Below are 24,797 nucleotides of genomic sequence, written 5' to 3' on the forward strand. Positions count from 1 at the left end.
CTTCTGGAACTCTTTGGAGTTATACTCACCTCCACCGTCAGTTCTAAGAATCTTCAACTTCTGACCACTCTGATTCTCAGCCTTCATTCTGAACTTCTTGAATTCATCAAACACCTCGTGTTTAAACTTAATAAGGGATACCCATGTCATTCTTGTGAATTCATCAACAAATAACACAAAGTATTTATTCCCTCCAATCGATGCTACTGGAAATGGACCACACACATCAGAATGTACAACTCCCAAGGCATGTTTTGCTCTTGGAGCAGTTTCTGACGCAAATGGCAATCGTGGTTGTTTTCCTTCCATGCAAACTTTGCATGACTTTTCAGGCTTCTTAATTGCAGGAATTCCATGTACCAACTTCTTTGAATTCAGATGTTTTAAGCTTCTGAAATTCAAATGACCAAATCTTCTGTGCCACAGCTCACTCTCCTTCTCAGCACTTGTTGCACTAAGACATTCTGAGTCTGCAGTTCTGACATTCACCTTGAATGTTCTATTCCTTCCCTGTTCTGACTCCATAATCAACTTCTGATTGCAGTCATATAGCTTCAGAAGATTGTCCTTCATGGTAACTGAGAAACCTTTCTCAATTAATTGTCCCACACTCATCAGATTGCTTCTGATGTCAGGTACATACCACACGTTCTGAATCAATGCTGTTTTCCCATTGTTCAGAATCACTCTGACATTTCCCATACCTTCTGCATTAAGATATTTGTCATCAGCACATCTGATCTTTGTCCTTTTTTCAGAGTCAAAGTCAACCAGCCATTTCTTGTTTCCAGTAAGATGATTTGAACAGCCAGTGTCCATATACCACCAGTCTATCAGATCCATATCATCAGATTCAGAGGCCATCAATAGCACAGATTCGTCATCAGAACTTCTGGCTATATTTGCTTCTTCTGATTTTCTCTCCTTGTTTGACCAACAGTCTCTAGCAAAATGACCAAACTTCTTACAGCAGTAACATTGGATTTTCTTCTTGTCATACTTCTCTTTTCCCTTCTGAGCATTCTTTTGTCTATCAGAGGTTGAGCTTTCTGACTTCTGACCACCATCAGATCTTCTCCTGGCTTCTGACTGCTTCTGATACCTCCTATCAGAAGTTGCTTTCAGAGTCTGCTGCTCTACTTCCCTTTCAGAAGTTCTTTCAGTCAAACGCAACTCTTGCGCTTCTAGACTGCTCTGCAGCTCTTCAATTCTCATTGTGCTCAGATCCTTGGAATGTTCTATTGCTACCACAATGTAATCAAATTGAGAGGTAAGGGATCTCAATACCTTCTCCATGATTGTTTCTTCAGAAAGAGTTTCTCCACACGCTTTCATCTCATTAGTGATCAGAATCACTCTGGAGATGTATTCAGAAACTTTCTCATTATTCTTCATGTTGAGATTCTCATATTGCTTTCTCAAGGACTGAAGCTTCACCTTCTTCACTGATGCGTCACCACCATAACATCTAACCAGTGTGTCCCACGCAGCCTTTGTTGTCGTTGAATCTGCAATCTTCTCAAACACATTTACATCAACACATTGATGAATGAAGAACAATGCTTTCTGATCCTTCTTCCTTACTTCCTTCTGCGCGTTTTTCTGTTCATCCGTCGCATCTGCTGCTACCGGAACATAACCATCAGTGACAAGATCTAGAACATCTTGAGCACCGAACAGTACACGCATTTGGATCATCCAACGATTCCAGTTTTTACCGTCAAATACTGGAAGTTTGGTGTTCATGTTGCCGTTTCCGTTCATCTTTCTACCTTGCACAGTACACTCAGATTTCTCACACAGTGTTTCCCAACCCACAGAATTAAAATTCTGATCAGATTTTGTTCAAGATTCAACACGAATCTAAGAATCAAAATCAAACACACAAGACCTCACGTTCACTCGTGTTTCCCGTGTTTCCCCAATGAATCCGAACCGGAGCTCTAGATACCAATTGTTGGTGCAAAGGTAGAATAAAAGATGAATATTCTATTAAGAGAATGACGGCTACAAAAAGGATTAAAAGTTACAATGATTGACACCCTATTTATAAGCCTCTAACAAACTTAAATATGAATCAAATCTAATATTTAAATCTAATATCTAACAAACTTAAATATGAATCAAATCTAATATTTAAATCTAATATCTAACAAACTTAAATATGAATTAAATCTAATAATTAAATCTAATAATATCATTAAAAAAACTACATTCAAATTAAATAAAGGAGAACACAAAGAAATATGGGTTTTACTGAGAGGCAAGAGGCTAGTTCATGGGAAATCTTCAATCTAGATCTTCCACTTTATAGTGTTTTATTTTACACCTTGTAAGTTTTATCTCTTAATATTTTTTTCATATATATATATATATGTATTTGTTAGTTGTGTTTTAAAAGAGATTGCGTAAAAATGAGTATCTTTTATTGATGTTATTAAAACAGTATATTGGAGAAAGAACCTGCAGCAAAAAATATGTTTTCTTTTTTAAAAGACGCAAATGAGGTACCTCGAGGTAATTCTAATCTCAATGCTCATGCCGAGAAGGTTTTTGGTATGGTGAGTACAATTCAAGTGATGATGAATGATCATTTTTAGTATAACTATGTATGATACAAATAATAACATCAAAGTTCATCATTATTTATATTGCTATAATTTTTCTTTATTATGATCATTACCATGTCATAAGATTTTTTTTTTAAACTTTAGGTATGTGATGCTGCTGTTCAACTCCATACAACTGGAGAAGTAGTATTGAAAGATATCACATTGGGAGTTGTTCACTCCCAAAAGAGGGTTACTGATCCTCATTTTGTGGTATGAAATATCATTAAAAAAATACCCTCTTAAATTTAGATGTCTAAAAACTATTCGTGTCAATATTTAATTGATCACTCTCCGCTCTATTGCTTTTACTTAATATTTATTTAACTTTTATTTTATAGGATTCTAATCATAAACATAAGAGGAAAAAAATAGAAAAAATTTGTTCCCTTTTGTTCATATAATTTTTTTCTCATACACATTCATCTTTTTTTTTCATTTACCTTATTTTAGTATAAATCTAAATTATTTTATCAAAATTAAAGATATTTTTGTTTTATAGGTTGTGAAAGAAGCTTTACTCAAAACAATAAATGAAGTTGTTGGGGATAACTGGAGCGAGGAGTTGAGTAATGCTTGGGAATTTGCTTATGATGAATTGGCGGATGCAATTAAAAAGACAATGCATTGAATATGAAATCTATTACTTACTATAAATAAAATCGATAAATTTAATATATTTTCCTAAAACTTTAAATAATTTCTTAAAATATCAAATATTGTTTAAACAAATTAGTTAATAACTTTTAAGATATGAATTAAGTATGTTTGCATAATAAGATATTTTAAATGTTATAATTGATGTGCTAGTTCGGAGGTTAAAGCTTAGTTTTATAACATTTACTCATTTTTTGAGCAAAGATAATAACATCTATATTATAGGCATTACATTGAATGACAAAGTTGTTTAGAGTTAAATCAGGTTAACGGCATCCACCTTATTTTATTTATAAGATTTTTTTTTTTATAAAATACAACCAACATGCAAATGCATTATTATAGAACTAACATTTCAAGTATGTTATCACCAAAATCACTAGCAATCATTTGTAGCACACCAAAATACATTATTATTATTATTATTAATATTATTATTATTATTATTATTATTAATATTAATAATGAAATATCAAGGGTGAGCATAAATCTAACTCCAAAAATTAAGAATTCAATGAAAAAATAATTAGGAAGAATAAATCCATTATAAAAAATGGGCACCTTGAATGAATTGTGACACATAATCACATCAGTAAAAGTGTAAACAAATAACAATTGAGATAAATTATCCACATCCACAAATTAAGAATTCAATGAAAAAAAATAATTAGGAAGAATAAATCCATTATGAAAAATGGGCACCTTGAATGAATTGTAACACATAATCACATTAGTAAAAGTTTAAACCAATAACAATTGAAATTAATAATTGACATCCACATTATGTATAACATATCCCTTATAAAGCATTACAATAGATTGTAAGGTGGTCTCAAGTTTAAATCAAATTAAAGATTTATGTCTCATTTAATTTATATTCCCTTTTTCACATAAAAGGCTACTAGTATATATCGCGCCGCGAAAAATATTCAAGCGCATCGCACGCTCGAAGCTATAACAAAGTCTTCACCGGACTTTATTTATTCTCAAAGAAAAGGGAAAATATCGATAAAATCCAGGAGAAGAGAAAATAGGTAAGGAAGTTGGTTATGCAAGGGGAAAGTATTAGCACCCCTCACATTCGTTGTACTCAACAGAAACCATTTTGATTGTTCTTTACGCGACTGGGTGTTACTATCTAAGGGTTACTTGCGAATGGAGAAAAAAATATTTAATAATTAGTGTGCTCGCCAAGGACTCGAACCCTTATGCCTACGTATTTTCATAGTGCAGTGAGAATATCAAAGTTTCGTAGTTCATGGTAGAAAATACAAATGATTGATTTTAGGGAACAATTATAATCGTATCCCTGAAGTGTGTAGACGTTAGCTGATTCTGATCCTTGTTTGAATGCTCTAAGTTTTTAGTCTGACTGCTAAGGAACGAACTATAACAGTTCTTTTATGGAAAAAAAATTGTTTTGAAAAGGTTTGTGTGCTAAAAGAAAAGAAAATAGTTAATTGAATTGCATACAAAAGAAATCGCTCAAATGTAAAGGGAAAGTGTTGTTGAGGTGTGATGAAAGTGTGCTTGGACCAGGATTGCGTTGTTTGAATCCATAGGGTAGGTGTAGTTGAACCAGAGAGTAGTCAATGTAAGGTTGTAGGATTTTATCTATATCCAGAGACCAACACCTATAAATTGGGTGTCTGCCCAAGCATCGAGTCTGACAAGGCAAACATGCATGAAAGAATGGTTTGCCTAAGCACGAGGTCTAACAAGGTAAATATTAAAGAGAGGGTTTTTCCTAAGCACGGGGTCTGACAAGGTAAACAAAAAAGATAAGAGTTTATCTAAGCACGAGGTCTGACAAGACAAACATGCATGAAAGAATGGCTTGCCTAAGCACGAGGCCTGACAAGGCAAATAAGAAGGAGAGGGGTTTGCCTAAGCACGAGGTATGACAAGGCAAACAAGAAAGAGAAGGGTTTGTCTAAGCACGAGTTCTAACAATACAAACATGAAATAATGGTTTGTCTAAGCACAAGGTCTGACCAGGAAAACAAGAAGTATATGGGTTTGCCTAAGCACGAGGTATGACAAGGAAAACAAGAAAGAGAAAGGTATGTATAAGCACGAGGTCTTACAAGACAAACATGCATGAAAGAATGGAGTTCTTTAAGCACGAGGTCTGATAAGGAAAATAAGAAAGAGAAGGGTTTGTCTACGAACGATGTCTGACAAGACAAACATGCATGAAAAAGAGGCGTCTTCCTGAGAACGAGGTCTGACAAGGAAAACAAGAAAGAGAAGGGTTTATCTAAGCACGAGGTCCGACAAGACAAACATGCATAAAAGAATGGTTTGCCTAAGCACAAGGTCTGACAAGGAAAACAAGAAGGATAGGGGTTTGCCTAAGCACGAGGTATGACAAGGAAAACAAGAAAGAAAAGGGTTTGTCTAAGCACGAGGTCTGATAAGACAAACATGCATGAAATAATGGTTTGCCTGAGTACGAGGTCTGACAAGGCAAACAAGAAGGACATGGGTTTGTCTAAGCACGCGGTCTGACAAGACAGACATGCATGAAAGAATGGTTTTCCTAAGCACGAGGTCTTACAAGGCAAATAAGAAGGAAAGGGGTTTGCCTAAGAACGAGGTCTGACAAGGAAAACAAGAAAGAGAAGGGTTTGTCTAAGACGAGGTCTGACAAGGTAAACATGCATGAAGAATGAGTTTGGCTCAGATATGGGTACTTGACCATGAGGTGCTTAACCCAATGAATGCATAAATGTCCTAAGAGAATTTGTGTTTTGGTTCAAAGAAGAAGTGCGTTGTGAAATGATGATTGTTGAAGTGTTGAGATGTTGTAACATATGTGGGGAAGAAGATTTGTCAATTGTTTGAGTTGAATTGTACTAAAGTCTATTGACAGAGGCAGATACTTTGAATAATTGGGGCCTACGTCCTATATTCAAAGGTACTCAGAACAAGGATATGAATCTCTCATCCTTCTCCGTTGCTTAAGGCTCGTGGCGTGTAATTCACATCATAATTGACAAGTGTTGATAAGGGGAATCTTTTTGTTTTGATTGAGTAGTGATCAAGTATTGATGTCCATTGTCTTTAAAGTCTTGTAGGAGAAGTTTGACTTGAGTTGAGATCCAGAGTCATTCCATTACAGAGGATTAATCCTATCAAATAATTAAGAGGATTTGGATCACTTGATTGGATGGGGAAATCATACATATCAAGTGATTAGTTGATCAAAGAAGAATTTGATTAACTCATCAATCATGGATAATATCAGAGTATGAATCAAGCACAAATATTTTCATTAAAAAACTTAATTCATGAAGAAATTTAAATATTCACAAGCATATTAATTTCTAGAATTAAAACTAAAGTGCTAGACAAAATCTAATATGAACATGGTTTCTAATATTTCAATTGAAAATGAATTATAATAAAATGAACATAAGTGTATTATCATGCATTTAATTTTTTAAAGCATTTTTATGTCAAAAGAGGATGAGAAACAAGTATCAAAATGTACTTTAAAATTAAAATGTATTAAAATATTTAACTAAAGTATATTAAAAAATAAGGAAGAAAAATAAAAAATAAAAAGGAGTGGTATGAGTGTATAGCGTGTAACAGGAGGTGTAGTCAACAGTCTTGCATGGGCTTTGAATCAGAAAGCTCATAATGTTATGCACCTTGTTCAGGAGGGGTATGGCGTAGATGGTGCGGGTATGCAAGCAATTCAGTGGGATAGCTGAGCCAAAATACGTCAACTAATAGATGAGGGGGTATGGAGTTGGGGCAGGGTGTAAAACAAGAGTGTAGGGATCACAAAGTCCCTTGGGCTTATGGATATGGCCCATACGCATTGTCAAGGGTAAGTAGCATCAGATGGATCATTTATTCCTCCTTCTAATTCACACACGCCTCTCTCTCGTTCTGAACAACTAAAAGCAACATGTCGATGAACTTGCCAAAAGCAATACGAACATCTCTCATGTTTCCAGACTCATCAATTCTTCCCTGAATTCGAATCCGTTGACCACTTTCAGACACCCCTAATATTGGATATGGATTGAAAACCCTAAGTCCTAAATCGATCAAGGTGAGCATGCTTAAATGTGAAACGTGGATAGGAAATGGCAGAGAACGTGTCCAGAAAACACCAATAATTAAGCAAGAAGTCACAAAACACGTGCCAAAGAGGAGCTTCGGCATGGTGGCTCTTTTGTTCCAGCGGCGACAGTAACTTCACATGTACTTCTTCTCCTCTCTTTTTCTACACTTCTCTTCTTCTTCTTCTCGAAAACCCTTAGTATATAGTATTGCTTGTCGTTGTTGTTGGTGCTCTATATGCTTCTGTATGCGTGTGAGAGAATGGATCGAGAGAGAATAACCAAATGTCACTTCAATCGTAGGACCAGCTGGAATGACACGCAGTGGCTGAGTGTTTGTATAGAGGGTTTTTGATACTTCTGCCAAGGCTAAAGGGAAGGAAGTTGCTACTTATGTCCAAATCCCTGTCCCTAATCTAGAAATGCATTTATCTCCCAAAGTTGCAGTCACCCGCGAGGAAGCAGAGGAATTTCTAAGGATAATAAAGAAGAGTGATTACAAAGTAGTGGACCAGTTGAATTAAACCCCTTCGAAGATTTCCATGTTGTCCTTACTGCTCAGCTTAAAAGCACATAGAGACTCATTGATGAAGGTGTTAAATGTTGCGCATATCATAAAGGACATAACGGTGGAGCAATTTGATGACGTGATAGCTTGTGTGACCACCGGAAATTTCTTGGGGTTTAATGAATATGAGTTGCCGGTTGAAGGGAAGAATCATAATAAATCTCTACATATCTCCTTAAGATGCATAGACACCATACTGTCAAGAGTGTTAGTAGACACAGGTTCCTCGTTGAATGTTATGCCAAAAACTACTTTGGTGAAACTACCATTGGAAGGAATGAATATGAAACCCAACACTCTGATAGTAAAAGCGTTTGATGGCTTAAGATGAGTAGTAATAGGGGAGGTTGACTTACCAATTAAGATTGGCCCGACTGTCTTCACTATTACATTCCAAGTCATGGACATACACCCCAGATATAGTTGTTTACTTGGAAGACCATGGATTCATTCTGCAGGCGCAGTCACTTCCACCTTACATCAGAAGCTAAAATTCATCACGAATGACAAAATGATTGTGATTGGAGGTGAAGAGGATATCCTGGTTAGCCACTTAACTTCTTTCAGATATATTGAAGTGGACGGCGAAATCACTAAGACACCATTCCAGTCCTTGGAAGTGGTGAATGTAATGACCATTCAGCAGACATCTGAGTCACCAAAATCATAGCCATCAATGGCCTTGTGGCAAGGAGCTAAGGCTGCTATAGAGAATGGGAATGCTCAAGGTTGAGGCAAGGTGATAGAAGTGCGCGAGAAGCGAGATAGGTTTAGTTTGGGGTATGAACCATCATCAGTGGAAGACGGTAATCAACATGATAAGGAGAAGATTCCTTCTGTAGAGGAGAACTTTACCAGTGTCGGCCATATCTTTGGTGATCAAGTGGCAATGATCAATGAAGAAGCTTATGAAGAGGTGGTATCTAGCTGGATACGTCAGGCAGCACCGGATGAAGAACTAAAGAATTGGAAGACAGTGGAAATCCCCTAATTTTTTCAAAAGTAATTTTATTATTTTAACCAAAACCCTGTGCTCTGCCCAAGGCACAATGGTATGTTATAGGGCCTCATTTATCTTATAGAATTTTTAATTATCATTAATAAGATGGCAAATTGCATTCAAATTTTTGTTCCCTTCCTTTCTTTTTATTTTTTCACTAAAAATGGCATTTAATTCTTATGCACGCACTTTCTAAATAAACTGCATAAATCATAACATGCAGAGACACTACCGAGACCATTGATAACGACACTGCTAAGGCATGGCATGATTTTGACTATCCAATTTACCAAGCCGAGGAAGAAGTGGCAGAAGATTGTGAACTCCCTAAAGAGTTGGCCAGATTACTCAAACAAGAAGAGAAGTTCATTCAACCACACCAAAAGGACGTCGAAGTTATCAACCTCGGGACAGAGGAAGACAAGAAAGAAGTAAGGGTAGGCGCCACACTTCAAGATGCAGTGAAGGCATGATTGATAGAGCTCCTCCACGAGTATGCTGATGTGTTTGCTTGGTCGTACCAAGATATGCCCGGGTTAGACACTGACATCGTTACTCATAAGCTTCCCCTTAAAGAAGAATGCTCTAGCGTCAAACAAAATCTAAGAAGAACTCATCCGGATATGGCTCTCAAGATTAGAGAAGAGGTGAGAAAGCAGTTTGACACCAGTTTCCTAGAAGTCGCTAAGTACCCACAATGGGTTGCCAACATTGTGTCGGTACCAAAGAAGGATGGGAAAGTCCGCATGGGCGTTGACTACCGAGACTTAAATAGAGCTAGTCCCAAGGACGATTTCCCCTTACCTCACATCGATGTATTGGTAGATGACACAACCCAATTCTCCATAATTTCCTTCATGGATGGCTTCTTCGGGTATAACCAAATTAAAATGGATCCAAAAGACATGGAGAAAACTACGTTCATCACCTCTTAGGGCACCTTCTCTTACAAGGTAATGCCATTCGGTTTGAAAAACATTGGGGCAACATATCAACATGCTATGGTGTCTCTCTTTCATGACATGATTCATAAAGAGATTGAAGTGTATGTTGACGATATGATTGCCAAATCCCAGACAGAAGAAGAGCACATCACTAACTTGGAGAAGCTGTTTGCTCGGCTGAGGAAGTTTAGGTTAAGACTTAACCCTGATAAATGCACATTTAGGGTTCGATCTGGGAAGCTTTTAGGCTTCATTGTAAGCCAAAAGGGAATTGAAGTGGATCCCGACAAAGTCAGAGCCATTCAGAACATGCCTGCACCAAAGACCGAGAAAGAGGTTTGTGGGTTCTTTGGAAGACTGAATTACATCGCTATGTTTATCTCACATCTCACTGCCACGTGCAAACCAATATTCAAGCTCCTAAGTAAAAATCAAGGGGTAGAGTGAAATGATGACTACCAAATAGCCTTCGACAAGATCAAAGAATACTTACAAGAACTGCTGATTCTGATGCCCCCTGCAGATGGAAGACCTCTTATCATGTACTTAACAGTACTAGACGAGTCCATGGGCTATGTGTTGGGACAGCAAGATGAGACTGGAAAAAAAGAGCATGCCATATATTACCTAAGCAAGAAGTTTAACGATTGTGAGACCAGATATTCGTTGCTCGAAAAGACTTGTTATGCACTCGCATGGGCCTCTAAGCGTCTTAGGCAATACATGCTGACTCATGCGACTTGGCTGGTATCTAAAATGGATCCTATCAAGTACATATTCGAGAAACCAGCTCTTACCGGTAGAATTTCCCGATGGCAGATGTTGTTGTCAGAATACGATATTCAATATGTTGCACAAAAGGCCATCAAGGGAAGCGTACTAGCAGACCATCTTGCTCACCAACCGTTAGAGGATTACCAACCTTTGAAGTTTAACTTCCCAGATGAGTACATCATGGTTGTCAAAAATGCTGAAGCTTCCGAACTTGAGGAGGGACCTGAAACAAATGAACGTTGGGCTCTCATGTTCGACGGTGCTGCAAATGCAATAAGTCATGGAATTGGGGCAGTGTTGATGTCTCCCAAGAATTTTCATTTACCATTCACTGCAAAGCTTTGTTTTACTTGCACGAACAACATGGTTGAGTATGAAGCCTGCATATTGGGGCTAGAAGAAGCGATTGAGTTAAAGATCAGGGTACTTGAGGTATTCGGAGACTCCGCTCTAGTGATACATCAGATCAGAAGTGATTGGGAAACAAGACATGCTAACCTAATTCCATACCGGGATTACGTGCTAAAGTTACTCCCAAAATTCGACAATATCTCTTTTTCTCATATCCCTCAGGAGGAGAATCAAATGGCAGATGTTCTGGCAACCTTGGCCTCCATGTACAAGTTAATATGGCTTAATCATCAGCCTAATATTGAAATCAAGCGTTTTGACAAACCTGCACATTGTCTGACAACAACAGAAGAGTCGGATGATAAACCCTGGTTCTTCGATATCAAACAGTATCTAGAGAAGCAAGAATACCCGGCGGAGGCTTCTAGCATTGATAAGAGGACTATACAGAGATTGGCGTTGAAGTTCTTCTTGAATGGGGATGTATTGTACAAGCGAAATTATGACATGGTTTTGTTGAGGTGTATGGAAAAACATGAAGCTAATCAGCTTATGAAGGACATACACGAAGGATCCTTCGGCACACACGCGAATGGGCATGTGATGGCGAAGAAGATCTTGAGGGCCGATTACTACTGGTTACCGATGGAAGCCGACTATTATCATTACACCAGAACATGCTACAAATGCCAAATCTATGTTGATAAAGTACATGTACCGCCCACCCTTGAATGTTATAGCATCACCACGGTCGTTCTCTATGTGGGGTTTGACATGATCAGGATGATAGAACCCAAAACATCTAATGGACATAGATTCATCTTAGTGGCCATAGACTATTTCACCAAGTGGGTGGAAGCCGCATCTTATGCGAATGTCACAAAGCACGTGGTCGCCCGCTTCTTAAAAAATAATATCATATGTCGATATGGGATTCCCAGTAAAATCATCACTGATAACGGGTCCAACCTCAACAACAAGATCATGGAAGAACTATGTGCAACATTCAAAATTGAACATCATAACTCATCACCATATCGGCCCAAGATGAATGGGGTTGTTGAAGCTGCGAACAAAAATATCAAGAAAATCATCCAGAAGATGGTAGTCACATACAAGGATTGGCATGAGATGCTGTCTTTTGCGTTACACGGTTATCGTACATCAGTACATACTTCAACAGGGGTAACCCCTTTTTCCTTAGTATATGGCATGGAAGCAGTCCTCCCTATAGAAGTGGAGATTCCCTCAATGATAGTCTTGATGGAGGCTAAGCTAGATGAGATGGAATGGGTTCAAGCAAGGTTCGACGAGCTCAACCTTATTGAGAAGAAACGCTTGAAAGCGTTGTGTTACGGTCAACTCTATCAGAGACGTCTTAAGAAGGCATTCAACAAGAAAGTTCGTCCTAGGGTGTTTCAAGAGGGAGATTTAGTGTTGAAGAAGATCTTGCCCATTCACAAGGATTCCAGGGGAAAATGGACACCAAATTATGAAGGTCCATTTGTGGTGGTTAAGGCCTTTCCCGGAGGCGCTCTAATCCTAGCAACCATGGACGACAATGAATTGCCGCTTCCCACCAATGTTGATGTTGTTAAAAAGTACTTTGCCTAAAAAAATGGAATAATAAAAGCCGCTAAATCAAAAACTCGAAAGGATGATTTAGGAAAAATGGTTATTCCGGTGGATCGAAAACCCGAAAGGGCGATGCAGGCAAAAATTAGGGATAAAAAAAATTGACCCGCTGAGTTGAAAACCCAAGAGGGCGACTCAGGAAAAAATGGGTATCCTGGTGGGTTGAAAACCCGAAAGGGCGATCCAGGCAAAAGTTAGGGATTAATTTCAAGGCAAAAAACTGTACTTTCAGGCATCTAACATATCCCTCAAAGACAAAGGATCAATCTACCTGACTTTTTCAAGGGCAAGGTACTCAGATTGTCAAAGACATGAGGATCATAACAATGTGGAAACTCAATGGGAACTCAATTTTTAATGTCGTTTTGTATTTATGCACAACAATTACCTCATTAAGTAGTTGCATCTTTATGTACAATTTCCCATTCAAGGGTCAAATCAATAAAAAGAGAAATTTTTTTGTCAAAATTGTGCCCAAATTTTTTTATTTTATTTGTTTGTTTGCAAAATACCTTTATTTTTTATAAACACCACTCCTAAGGATTTTGGAGAAGATAAAACGTGTATTTGAACGAAATGATAAAATTACTTTTGAGATAATAAAAGGGTGAGACTCATAGCCTCCAAGATTGTTCTTACTTCATGAAGGTGTGAGATCGTTCGCAGATACCTATGTTCGTTCCAATTGCTAATCAACGCCTCTCATAGATGTACTCATGTATAGTCAAACTCCGACAAGTCTCTAGTGCAATTCCAGCAAAACATTAATAAATTGTGGTCGAAGTATCGCGTGTTGAAAAGTCTGAACCCTTCAATGGCTTGGATCGACCCAAATATATTCCTAAAATTACCCAGATCTCCATGGGTCACCCTGATAACAAAAGTCCACACTGTTTGGCATCATCACCAAAGCAAAACGCCTTAACAGGGGCAAACAAAAAACCCTTTATCTTCAAAGAGGGAGAGCAATTCTAAAAAAAGGGGGCATACCTCAATTACCCATTTGTATGCCCACATACACCACATGCACCATGTGCTTCATCACATGCATTATCTTCCTACCAAAATAGGAAAGTTCATCAAGAAACAATCATACCAATCATCGGCATACATATGCATAGCCTCATACAATTCGCGTTCCTATATGCACGGCTAAATATCCCCAGCAATTGCATGTTCGCATATATCACATGCATAATTTCATACATAGTGCTTCCTGTCATACCCCAATTTTGTCCGGCCATATTTAAATTTTCGTAAATCTGATTTCATTTTTAATTTGCATCATACGCACAGCATGACATGCATTTCATCATGAATAAAACCTAAAATATCATTCAGAATAAATTTATTGAAAATACAGACAAATTGGTTAAATCATTTCTCAAGAACATGTAAAATCAGCGGGTAAAAAGTTTCAAAATTATAATTACAGACACCAGTATTATTAATCTACAATTCATGTAGTTTAACCTGGCGTGCTCGTTGTATTTTTCAGCAACTGTTTCAGCTGCGTTTTGACCCGCCTGAGCCTTTTAACCGGTGAAAATTTATTTCGAAATTAAAAGAAACGTTGTATTTTTTCAATAAGTATATTTTGTGCTGATCATTTTAGTGTGCCCGATTTAATTTTTTGAGCAAATTTATATCCGACTTCTATTTATAATCGGTCACTATTTTTCTTGTTTTAATCATTCAACTAAAGTAATTAGAATTTATTAACTTAGAATATTGTTTAGAAATTTATGAAGACCACATTTTATTTAATAAGGATTAATTTCAAAAAATATAATAAGGTTGCACATTGGATTTCTATTTTTTGACAGCTAGTGCATCTCCAACGGTAATATAAAATTCCAGCTTACATCTATCTCACACACGTCTCCTCACCAACGGTAACAAAAATAAGCAAAAAAAAAGAGAAATAAATAAGAGGACACATCCCTCACTCACCTACCTCACTCCCACTACACACTCTGAGAAGGAAGAAAAAAGAAAAAAAAGAAAATTAACAAAAAAGGTTTTCCCTCACTTCGCTTCTGTCCTTTCCACAACTCCCACAAAACCGCCGCCGCCGGACACAACATCGTAACCCCACGGCCTCTCTCCAATCTACCTATTACCTCCATTAAAAACCCCATTTCCACCGGCTACCAAATCTCAATTACAACCTTCCAAATCTTCCTCCGCCATCCGCCGACGATAACTTCCGCTTCTGTTCATAATGACGACCCAACACTCACCGCCGTCCCTTTTTTTCTTCTTCTTCACAAAACAGCCTCACACCACCACCTAACAGACTCCAACAACCGTTGATACCCCCTCCAATCCATAACGATCCCCTCTCCAACAAAACACACCTCTCTCAACCACAATAATCAAGATCTGTAAAGATATAAAAAAGAAGATGAAACAAAATTTGGACAGGGTGAAGACGAAAAGGAGATGAAATCAGATGCCCGTCGATGTCACATAATACAACAACACTTCAACAGCCACGGCATCATCGTCAAACATCTCTCCGCATTACCGAAAATGTGTATGTAACCTTGCCGTCATAACCACAATATTGCAGTCGGTATATTGCTTTCTTCAAACCGATTTGTGTTAGTTTTCCACCCTCTTTCTTGATTTATTGACTATTTATGGGATTGAGAGAACATTATTGTCTGTTGTTTTCTTCGAGTTTGGGAGAAGAGATGAGAGAGACGAGCTTGGGTGTTATTTAGATTTTCGTTTCAAAATCTTTCTTTCATTTTTTAAATGTTATTTTCATTTTAGTTAAGATAACCATTTTGTTTTTTTAAAATAGCAATTGAAAATTAGAAATCATTTTTTATTCTTTTCTTACGCACAATGTCAATGTGTTCCTATCATTCATCCTGTCATGGTTTATTTTCCCTAGTCTATCTTGGAGATATCTCCATATTTGTTTATTGCTAATGGTGTTTATTGGAGTCCTGGTCAGGCATGGTTAAGCGGACTCTAAGAGTGGTAAATCAAATTATCACTATTATATTTCCATGTAAATATTCAAATTTATAAATAGGTTTTAGGTTGTTGCTGTTTGGTACCGGTTCTTGAGCTCTATTTTTTTATAAAAAATCAACAATATCACATATTTCTATTCTTTAAAATTAAATTGTGTCTAATTAATTAAATTACTATTAATTAGTTTTAATTAACATGATTATTTGGCTTATATAAATAGTTTTGATAATTAATTTTAATTAAGTTAATTAATCGATTCAATCAAATTTTGATTAATTAATTTGGTTATTTAAATATTGATTGATTTATTTCACTCCGATTCGTCATTGATCCAAAGCCACTTTAAAACATTAAATCACACAATTCTTGATTCCAAGTCAAGCCCATTTCCATACCTTTGTAAGTCGGTCGCTTTTAAGCATCGCCATCAACCTCACATAGCTTACTCTTGGGCTTTCTTACAATGAGACCTATTCGGTTATTAATTAATCGAGTAGAAGAACAATACACTAAAATAAAATCCATTTCATTCATAAACACAAAATTAAAACCTTGATCCGATATCGAGTATTTTAATTAAAAATTAAAAGAACGTATCCAAATCACAATCAAACAACATTTCATTTGGAAATGAAAAGGGGGATGGCTTTGAGTTTTCAATTCCTCTCCTCGATTATTTGAATACGAGTTCTCTTACTCGGTTAGTCAAATAGTCGTCACTTTCACCCACTTAAGAACAAATAAATCAAATTCTTTTATAATAAGAAACAAAAAGGGAGATAACTTTGAGTCTTCAATTTTTTCTCCTCGACTATTTGAATACAAGGTCTCTTACTTGGTTAGTCAAATAATTGTCGTTCCTATACAAACTTCCAGACCCCGATTAAATCAAATTATTTTCATAGTAAGCTAAATGAAAAGGGAGATGACTTTGAGTTTTCAACGTCTCTCCTCAATTGTTTGAATACGAGTTCTCTTACTCAGTCAGTCAAACGATTGTCATTTTTCCGCTAATTAATAAATCAATCAAAACTGTATGAAAAGAGAGATGGTCTTGAGTTTTCAATTCCTCTTCTCAAATGCTTGGATATGAGTTGTCTTATTCGGTCATTCAAGTACTTGTCGTTCATTCTAAAATACGTCAACCATACATAAACTTATTTTCGTAATCACTCGGATGAAAAAGAAAGCTGTCTAGAGTCTTCTACTCTCTTTCCCGATTATTAGGATACGAGTTGTCTTACTCGATTATCCGAGTATTCATCATCCAGTCAAAATACATTAATCATCATTAAAATCCTTTTACAATTAAGGATGAAAAAGAAAGCGGTCTAGAGTCTTCTATTCCCTTTCCCGGTTATTAGGATACGAGTTGTCTTACTCGACTATCCGAGTAATCGTCATCCAACCAAAAATATCTCAACACATAAAACATATCTCTTTTCTCGCCCTCGTGCGATCAAAACCAATCAAACAAAACATCAAACACATTAACTCAACTTGTCACCTCGTGTGACCAAAACTCTTTTCAGAAAGAACACTGTTTAATCATTTCTAATGCGCACAACAAACTAGTGTTTAAGCCTCCGCCGAGAGTAGACAAACCAACGTTTAGCCTTTAGAACGCGATCTAAATAGTTGTTCGATAAAAGACACCAACCAATCGTAGTCCCCGAACTACGAATGCTCTGACTTCCTTATTGCACCATAAGAATATGTAGGCAAGAGATTGTTGTATCTTCGCGAGCACACTAATAAAAAAACCTCCCATTTCCCTTTCTGAGGTTCTCATCCATTTCTATTTTAAATAATTTTATAACCCAAAGATAACAAATAAATATAAATTAACACTCGAAACGCACATTAGAACTAAAAGGTTCCCGTTGAGTACAACGGACGTTAGGGGTGCTAATACCTTCCCCTTACGTAATCCACTCCCGAACCCGAATATGGTTGCGACGACCATTATTCTATTTCCTAAAGGTTTTATCGATATTTTCCTATTCCTTCACTGGGATAAATAAAGTTCGGTGGATACTCTGTTCGAACACTATTTTTCCGCGACCATCGCGAGGAATCGTATTTTTTCGAGATGCAATAGATGGCGACTCTGCTGGGGACTAGCTCCAAGCAAAAGAGAGTGAAGCCTAACTTAGTTCACTTGATGTATTGTGTGTTAATTTTATCTGTTTGTTATTTATTCTATTATTATTATGCTGTCATGATTGTTGTATTGTGATTTATTGAATATGTTTTATTTGGGGTTCTCTGGTCAGTGATACTTTGTGAGATAGGCTCTCCACCCGAGTCAGAGAAAAACCATAAGATTAAGTTGGTGGTTGCGGAGTGGGCGCCCACAAGGAGTCTTCCTTGTTGGGAAGATATGAAGACCCCACCTTGAGGAGATTCTCTTGAGATATTATTGCCCGACGAGTTTTCGTCACGACGATAGTATTTTCAAGTTGGATCAATGACTCTAGGGACCTTTCAACCCACTCTATCCGACGGTTATGTAGTATTAACCTACGAAGTTTCAGACTTGGTAGGTTAATACGAAAGCCCCAATCAGATGAGATCCTTTAGACGTATTACTATCTTACAGTAATATTTCTAACCTCGATCTATGACTCTGAGAACCTTGTTAGAACCCTGGACTCGAGAGTCGTGTAGTAGAATCCTCATGGAGTTTTCCTTGTTGGGATAATACAAAGACCTCACCTAGGCAAGATCTTCTTAAGGATACTATTGTTCGACGAGTCTTCGTCACGGCAGTGACGTCCTCAAGAAATATCCATGACTCTGGGAACCTACCAACTGTAGAGCCTACCCATGGGGTTCTATTAATCAGAGATACCTGTCATTTACCCATTATTCTGATCCATCTGAAAACACTTTGAACCTGTGATCCTAAACGTGTCACTACACTCATACACATATCATTGCATCTGCAATCGTCATGCATTGCATATCATTTTTCACCCAAAAAAAATATAAATAAAAAACTCATCCATCCTTCGTCCATAACCTGCAGTTGATTTCCCGACACTTATATCAGACTTAAAGTAGCTCTTGAAAAACCATGGATCTATTGGAGCAAAATCACATTGCATTAAGAGGAGATGTTGACTCGATGAAAAACCAGGTAGACCAACTTGTAGAGGCTATGATAGCTTTAAAGAGGGAGGACAACATTCAGCAGACTGCAGTCGTAGAAAATGTTATTCCAGCTCCAGTAATAGGGCATTCAACTGAAGACTGCAATGCTTTCAAGGCTAAAGTGCAACAATTGATCGATAAAAGGTACATATCCTCTTCAGAAGGAAGCTTGTTGGTGCACGTAAACCTCTCGTCAGAATGAGTTCAAAGATTTCATAGAGTATCTCCTAATGACAGTAGTTCAGACAGGAAGACATCCTCAACACTGGCAATCGTTGGACTAATTTGTTTCTATTTTTGCATTTGTAGTTTCTTTGTTGTTAAAAGCTGCTTGTGTTTAAACATTGTTTGTTTTTAATGGTAATATTGATGAAGTAATGATGCATGTTTTGAATTAATCATCTCGCATTCGCTCATTTTTCTTCTCCTATATCAAAAACAAAAAATACATCAGTATTTCTCCCATTCACTTTTATTTATCATAACTTTTGTTTTAGCAAAGATTTGAGGGAGGATGACGAAAATAAAATACCCATAATTGATGACTGTATGCTTTCGGATAAAATCCTACTGATGATGTACAGACATTGTTTCAAATCCCCAAACATTGGAGAGATAAGGAGTTAGTCCCTAGTCAACCACTTCGAGCCTAGAAGTAGGAGTTTCTTTCGGATCTACAAAATCCTTACATTTAACCTGGGGCAGGGTAGTGTTCAGTTAATCTGACTATGCATTCAAATTACAAGATGAAATATCCCATTTGTGGATCAACTACATGCCATTCTTCGCACACATCCTAAAGTGTCGAAGGAACCTTGAAAAATCCAAAAGTTATGGCGTTTGTTCTTCAATGACCATTGACTTGGCAGCCACAACCTATCAAAAATAGAATCAATGAAAAATCCCGCTAAGTCGATACCCCAAAAGGAGACTTAGGCAAAAACCGGGGCAATCCCGATGGACTAAAGCTTCAAAAAACGGTCCATACAAAAGTTAGGGATCAAAACAAAAAAGGTCACGAAAACCCTCAACAAAATAAAAACAAGATTTAGTGACCACCATACCAAGAATCAAAGGGTCACCGACATCCAGAAAATGAAATAAGGTGATTGCCATTTCAAGAGACCTTGAATCATCATCTTTATCCTTACACCTTCAAAAAAAAGACGAATGCGTATGTTGAATTAACTGAGCATAGGATTGGAGTTCATCGTGAAGAATGGGTGGGTTAAAACAAAATTTGAGCCTTACATCCTTTGTTTCAAAAACCATGAACCAAGCCACGTCACTCTGGAAAAGAGCGTCGTCACTCTGGAAAAATCACCCTAAAAACGTCACTAAAAGCTCCATTTTTTCTCCTTTGAACTTGTTGAGATTTCACACTGAAACTCAACAAGTTTGAGCTAAGCCACAGCTAAACTAAAATAATCACTACATTAGTAATAAGAAAAGAAGAAGAAGAAAGTGAAGGGAGAGAATTCAAAGCAAAGAGAGACCAAAGAAGATCGCTTACCCGAGGTATGTTCGCGGCCACCGAACATTCGTCAAAGTTGTGAAACTTCAGCGAATCTTTTTCTCTGTTTCTTTATTTGTTTTAACATCATAACCTTTGTGTAACTTTGTTTCCCATGTTATGATTTGCTGATCTTTGTTGTTGTTTGTCGATATGAGAAACAGATTAAGAATCTAGGATAGACTTTCTTTTGAGATTCAGATTTGCTATTGTTTAATAGATCCAGTTGAGGTTTTAGAAGTCTGAGAGGGTTGTGATCGTTTTTGTGTTGGATGTTTTAAGTTTCATGTTATACTAAATCGAATCCAAGTTTACTTAAGAATGAACATCGAAGGATGTTCATCGGTAACCTCTCAGTTTTCTTTTTTTCCTCTCCGGCTTTGGACTAGGACCATACGCGTGTTTAATAAGAAGAGGATATTTTTCAGAAGAAACGGAGAGTCGTTTTAAGAGAGAGAGACAGGATTATTTGGACTTATTTCTTTGCTTTAGGGAATGATTGTTTCTTCTTTTAAAATATTATTAAGAGTAAATTAATGATATTGATGATAGTCACTTGAGGTGTGTCGCATCCTGCGAAAAATCAACCGGCGAGACTCGAAAATAAAACACACACAGAGCCGCCACTGCGCGTTATTTATCCCAAAATAGGGAAAGGAAACGCTCAGAGAAACCTGGAAAGGAAATGGTCTCGCGACCAAAGAGACAGGGTAAGGGAGTCGGTTACGCAAGGGGAAGGTATTAGCACCCCTCACGTCCGTCGTACTCGACGGGATCCACGTCCTAGAATAAAGAATAGGTTGCTAGACATCACACACACACACGGGGAACGCATGTGGGGTTAAGAGGAACGAGCTCGATAAGACATCGCGTCTTATGCCTACATATCTTGTCTGGAACAAGAATCAGAGCCACTGTAGTTCGGCTTACGCACGCCAAACAACACAAAACGCACAAGCAGATGGCAAACATGGAGCCCGACAACCACTAGATGGAATTACGTCAGCATCCGAACCAAAACACACTCAAAAGGGCAAACGTGGAGCCCGACTGCCAATCACTGGGCTTACGTCGGCATCCGAACCCAAACACCAAACAGCACAGTCAGATAACAAGTAAACACACGCAAAAAAGAAAAAGGTTGCCCGGAGTGGTCTCGCACGACCACCTGCCTACATACCTCGTCTGGAACGAGGATCAGGGCGATGTAGTTCCCCTGAAAGGGACTAAATTGCTAACCAGAAACCGGGGAAAACACGACACTAGGGAGCTGAGACTCGAGCCTAATGTTGTCATGCAAAGTCACCCTAAGTTCAGGTTTCTACCTACTTGCATCAGTGCGATCTAATCCTAACCAGGAAAGAAGAAAGCATACAAGCATACATCATATATCAAATGAGAACAGGCATCTCAAACAAGCATGTCAATCAGAGATTCACAGAGCACCCGCTATAACCAAACAAGAGGCTCAATCAAAGGGGTTTGACCGCCGAAGCGAGTCGTCTGTACATGGTTTTGACTTGCTCTTAACCTTGCCATTACGAGGCTAAGGTGAAGCAGATGAAGAGGTGAAGTGAGGATCAGACCTCACAGCTCATATCCCTAACCAGGGAGAGCATCTGACAAATGAGCATGGGTCCAGAATAGGGGAACCCTTCTATACTCAGAGACTCTGACTCAATGTGCACTGCACGGGATCTTGGGTTAGGATCTCAATGCTTCAACCATGTAATGGGAGCAAGGAGAAGACTCAACTGAAGAGTGGGGGGTAGGCTGCATACCCCTACCTTCCACCAATTGCCTTATTTAAAGGACTTTCACCTGCTTGGGCTTAAAAATAAACAACCACAATCATTGCCTCTTAAGGAGGACTTCAGACATTTATTTGCCCGGCCCGGTAACAGCCGGGTCTCCAGACTACATGAAGTCAAGAGATTTTACCTCTATGCAAGTTGCTTAAGCAACGCAAAGCAAAAGTTCACAAGGAACTGAGCAACTAAAAGTACCTGGAAACAGTCAAACACAGTTAGTACTCAGACAGACAAAACCAAACAGCAAGTGTTCAATCAATCAAACTATACAAAGCAATGCACAACAAAGCAAGCTCAAAGCTTAAGCCCAAGCTTCAAAACCTACAAAACAATGTTATGTTAGTGTACCAACATCAACAACATCAATTAAAATAGATTTGGATCATTCTCCATGTGCATTATGCCTTTGATCCTGAAAAATCAAGCAAACATTAGCAACTAGACCACTAGGCCAAGCCTAGGGTCCAAAACAAGAAAAAATCCTTAAACAGCAAGGCATTCACAAACCAATCTCAAATTAAAGTCAAACAAAAGCAAACACCATTGGTCTCATGTTTATATCATTCATTATGCTCATGTTATGCACAAAATAAGGCAAACTAGTTCAAATGAAGCACCAAGCATACAAACAGAACTATTGCATTCAAATCCACATCAAAACAACTTCACAAATTCTCAAATAAATTACACCTAAACAGGGGCTAATCCAGGTATGGCACACCAAATTTGAGCTTAATTGGGCAAATGGAACCATGTCAATGAAAATCAACAAAAACAGACACAATTATATGCTCCAAATCACAACATCAATATATACATCCACTTCAAAAATTCATAACTCAATGAAAACAAAAAAGAAATGGATGAGACCAAAACAGGGAGGTCACATTATGTGTCTATTACAAGCATATCAAATTTCATGATTATACAGTACCATATGAGCATTTCCCAATCAATCTACCAACCTATGTCACACAAGCTTGCACAATTGGTCAACAGAAATGAAAAATCATGATCAAATTGAAAATGCAATGTAAAATTCCACAAAAATTCATACAACATCTCAACATGTTAACAATTCACCATGCAAAATTTCATATTACTTCAACAAGTATAGGTCCATCAATTAAATTCAACAAGTTGACATCAAGAGGTGTGACACAAATTGTCACACCTAAGTTCTAAAATTCATAACTCCATGGCCAGGTATCAAAAATTCAAGAAATTTACATGGAAATAAACCTCAGCCAGTCAACATTCATCACAAAAATTTTCAAGAATTTATTTAATGATATGAGCATTTCATGAATCAATTAGCAAAATGTAGCAAAATATGGCACATGTGGAAAAACCCTAGGTCAAATGGAATTTCTACCAAGCACAACTTTGACCAATAGGTCAAAAAAATTCTACACAAGTCAACAAAGTCAACATAAAAATTTCCACAATTTTCTGAATTTTCTACTATTTTTGGTGAATTTTTTAAGGTGTTAAAATATTTTTTAGAATTAAACAAAATTATTTAAATGAACAATGGCATAATGGTAAATAGTGATGGCGCGGGAGGGAAACACATATTTCAAATTTTCAAACGCATTTTCAGATCAAACACGCTGACTTCATCACCTTCACTCAATAACTTTCCAGAAATCTCCAGAAATCGAAGAACACGAAATCTCCACAGAAATTTACAAATGAGCAACCGTTGGACTCGTATGAACATCTACAATCCAAATATCAACTTATCTAAACCTAATTGTTCCTAAATTCTATGGATCGAGCATGTTAGGGTTTGTGTTCTTAACTTCAAATCGCGATTTCTTATCCTACAGTTAACCATTCTCTAAACCACAAGCATCATCATACTCTACATGAAGTGAACTATAGAATGCATATAACAATTTGGCAAAGCATGAGATTCGAAATTTCTCAAACCTGTAATGGCAGCGGTGATTTCGTTGTTCTTGAGCTTTAATTCCTTCAAACAGTTGCAGTAAGATGATGAGGAAGACGAATGGAACGGTTAGATGCGATTGCAAGAGCTTCTAGCGCGCGAATTCATCATTTCACCATGGATGATGCTTCTTTGACAGCCACGATTTGAAGCTTTTCTTCCTCCAATTTCCAAAAACAGCTGGAGATATTGATGAATGGAGATCGATGCAAAAGGAATTATGGAGATTGATCAAGAATTGGTGATGAATCTTGGAATTGAAGTTTTGAGATTCTTGATGAAATTGAGAGAATGTGAGAGGTTTTCAGATCCAACCTTGGGATGAATGATTTTCTGTTATGATTAGAGAGTGTTTATGTTTATATCTGATAGCTTAATCCAACTCTAATCATGTTAATTAGCCAAATGCAATTGTAAGTGAAATGGCTAATTTTGCAAATGAGGGCAAAAGTGTAATTTCCATATACAGCTCATTGCCACCTGTTAACAGCTCATGCAACCTCCGAATACCATATGTGAGCTGTAGAAACTTGCCTCATGCTCATTGGTTGTGTATTTCTCAAATTCACATGTGTATGGCAAAATGTCCAATTTTATCCATTGCATTTTCCAAGCCAAATCTCAATTTACAAGGCCTATGCATGAAATGATGATTCCAACACACTCCAAATTCCATTTATGAGGTGTAGCAAAAAGTCCCATCTCAAAATTCCAATTATTTTGAAAGTTGGACAATTTTGCCCCTGGTCCAATTC

General features: G+C 37.4%; 2 protein-coding genes across 2 annotated transcripts; both read left to right on the forward strand.

Moving 5' to 3' along the window:
- Positions 1-2,246: 2,246 nt before the first annotated feature.
- On the forward strand, positions 2,247-3,240 carry LOC127092570 (leghemoglobin 29). The gene is made up of 4 exons (XM_051031467.1): positions 2,247-2,332; positions 2,447-2,561; positions 2,715-2,822; positions 3,112-3,240. The coding sequence occupies exons 1-4, from the start codon at positions 2,247-2,249 to the stop codon at positions 3,238-3,240; spliced, it is 438 nt and encodes a 145-aa protein (XP_050887424.1).
- Positions 3,241-10,811: 7,571 nt separating this feature from the next.
- Positions 10,812-12,596, forward strand: LOC127095751 (uncharacterized). The gene is made up of 3 exons (XM_051034395.1): positions 10,812-11,979; positions 12,166-12,383; positions 12,501-12,596. The coding sequence occupies exons 1-3, from the start codon at positions 10,812-10,814 to the stop codon at positions 12,594-12,596; spliced, it is 1,482 nt and encodes a 493-aa protein (XP_050890352.1).
- Positions 12,597-24,797: the final 12,201 nt, after the last annotated feature.

This window comes from Lathyrus oleraceus, chromosome 6 (genome assembly GCF_024323335.1).
Source record: "Lathyrus oleraceus cultivar Zhongwan6 chromosome 6, CAAS_Psat_ZW6_1.0, whole genome shotgun sequence".
NCBI classification, from domain to species: domain Eukaryota; kingdom Viridiplantae; phylum Streptophyta; class Magnoliopsida; order Fabales; family Fabaceae; genus Lathyrus; species Lathyrus oleraceus.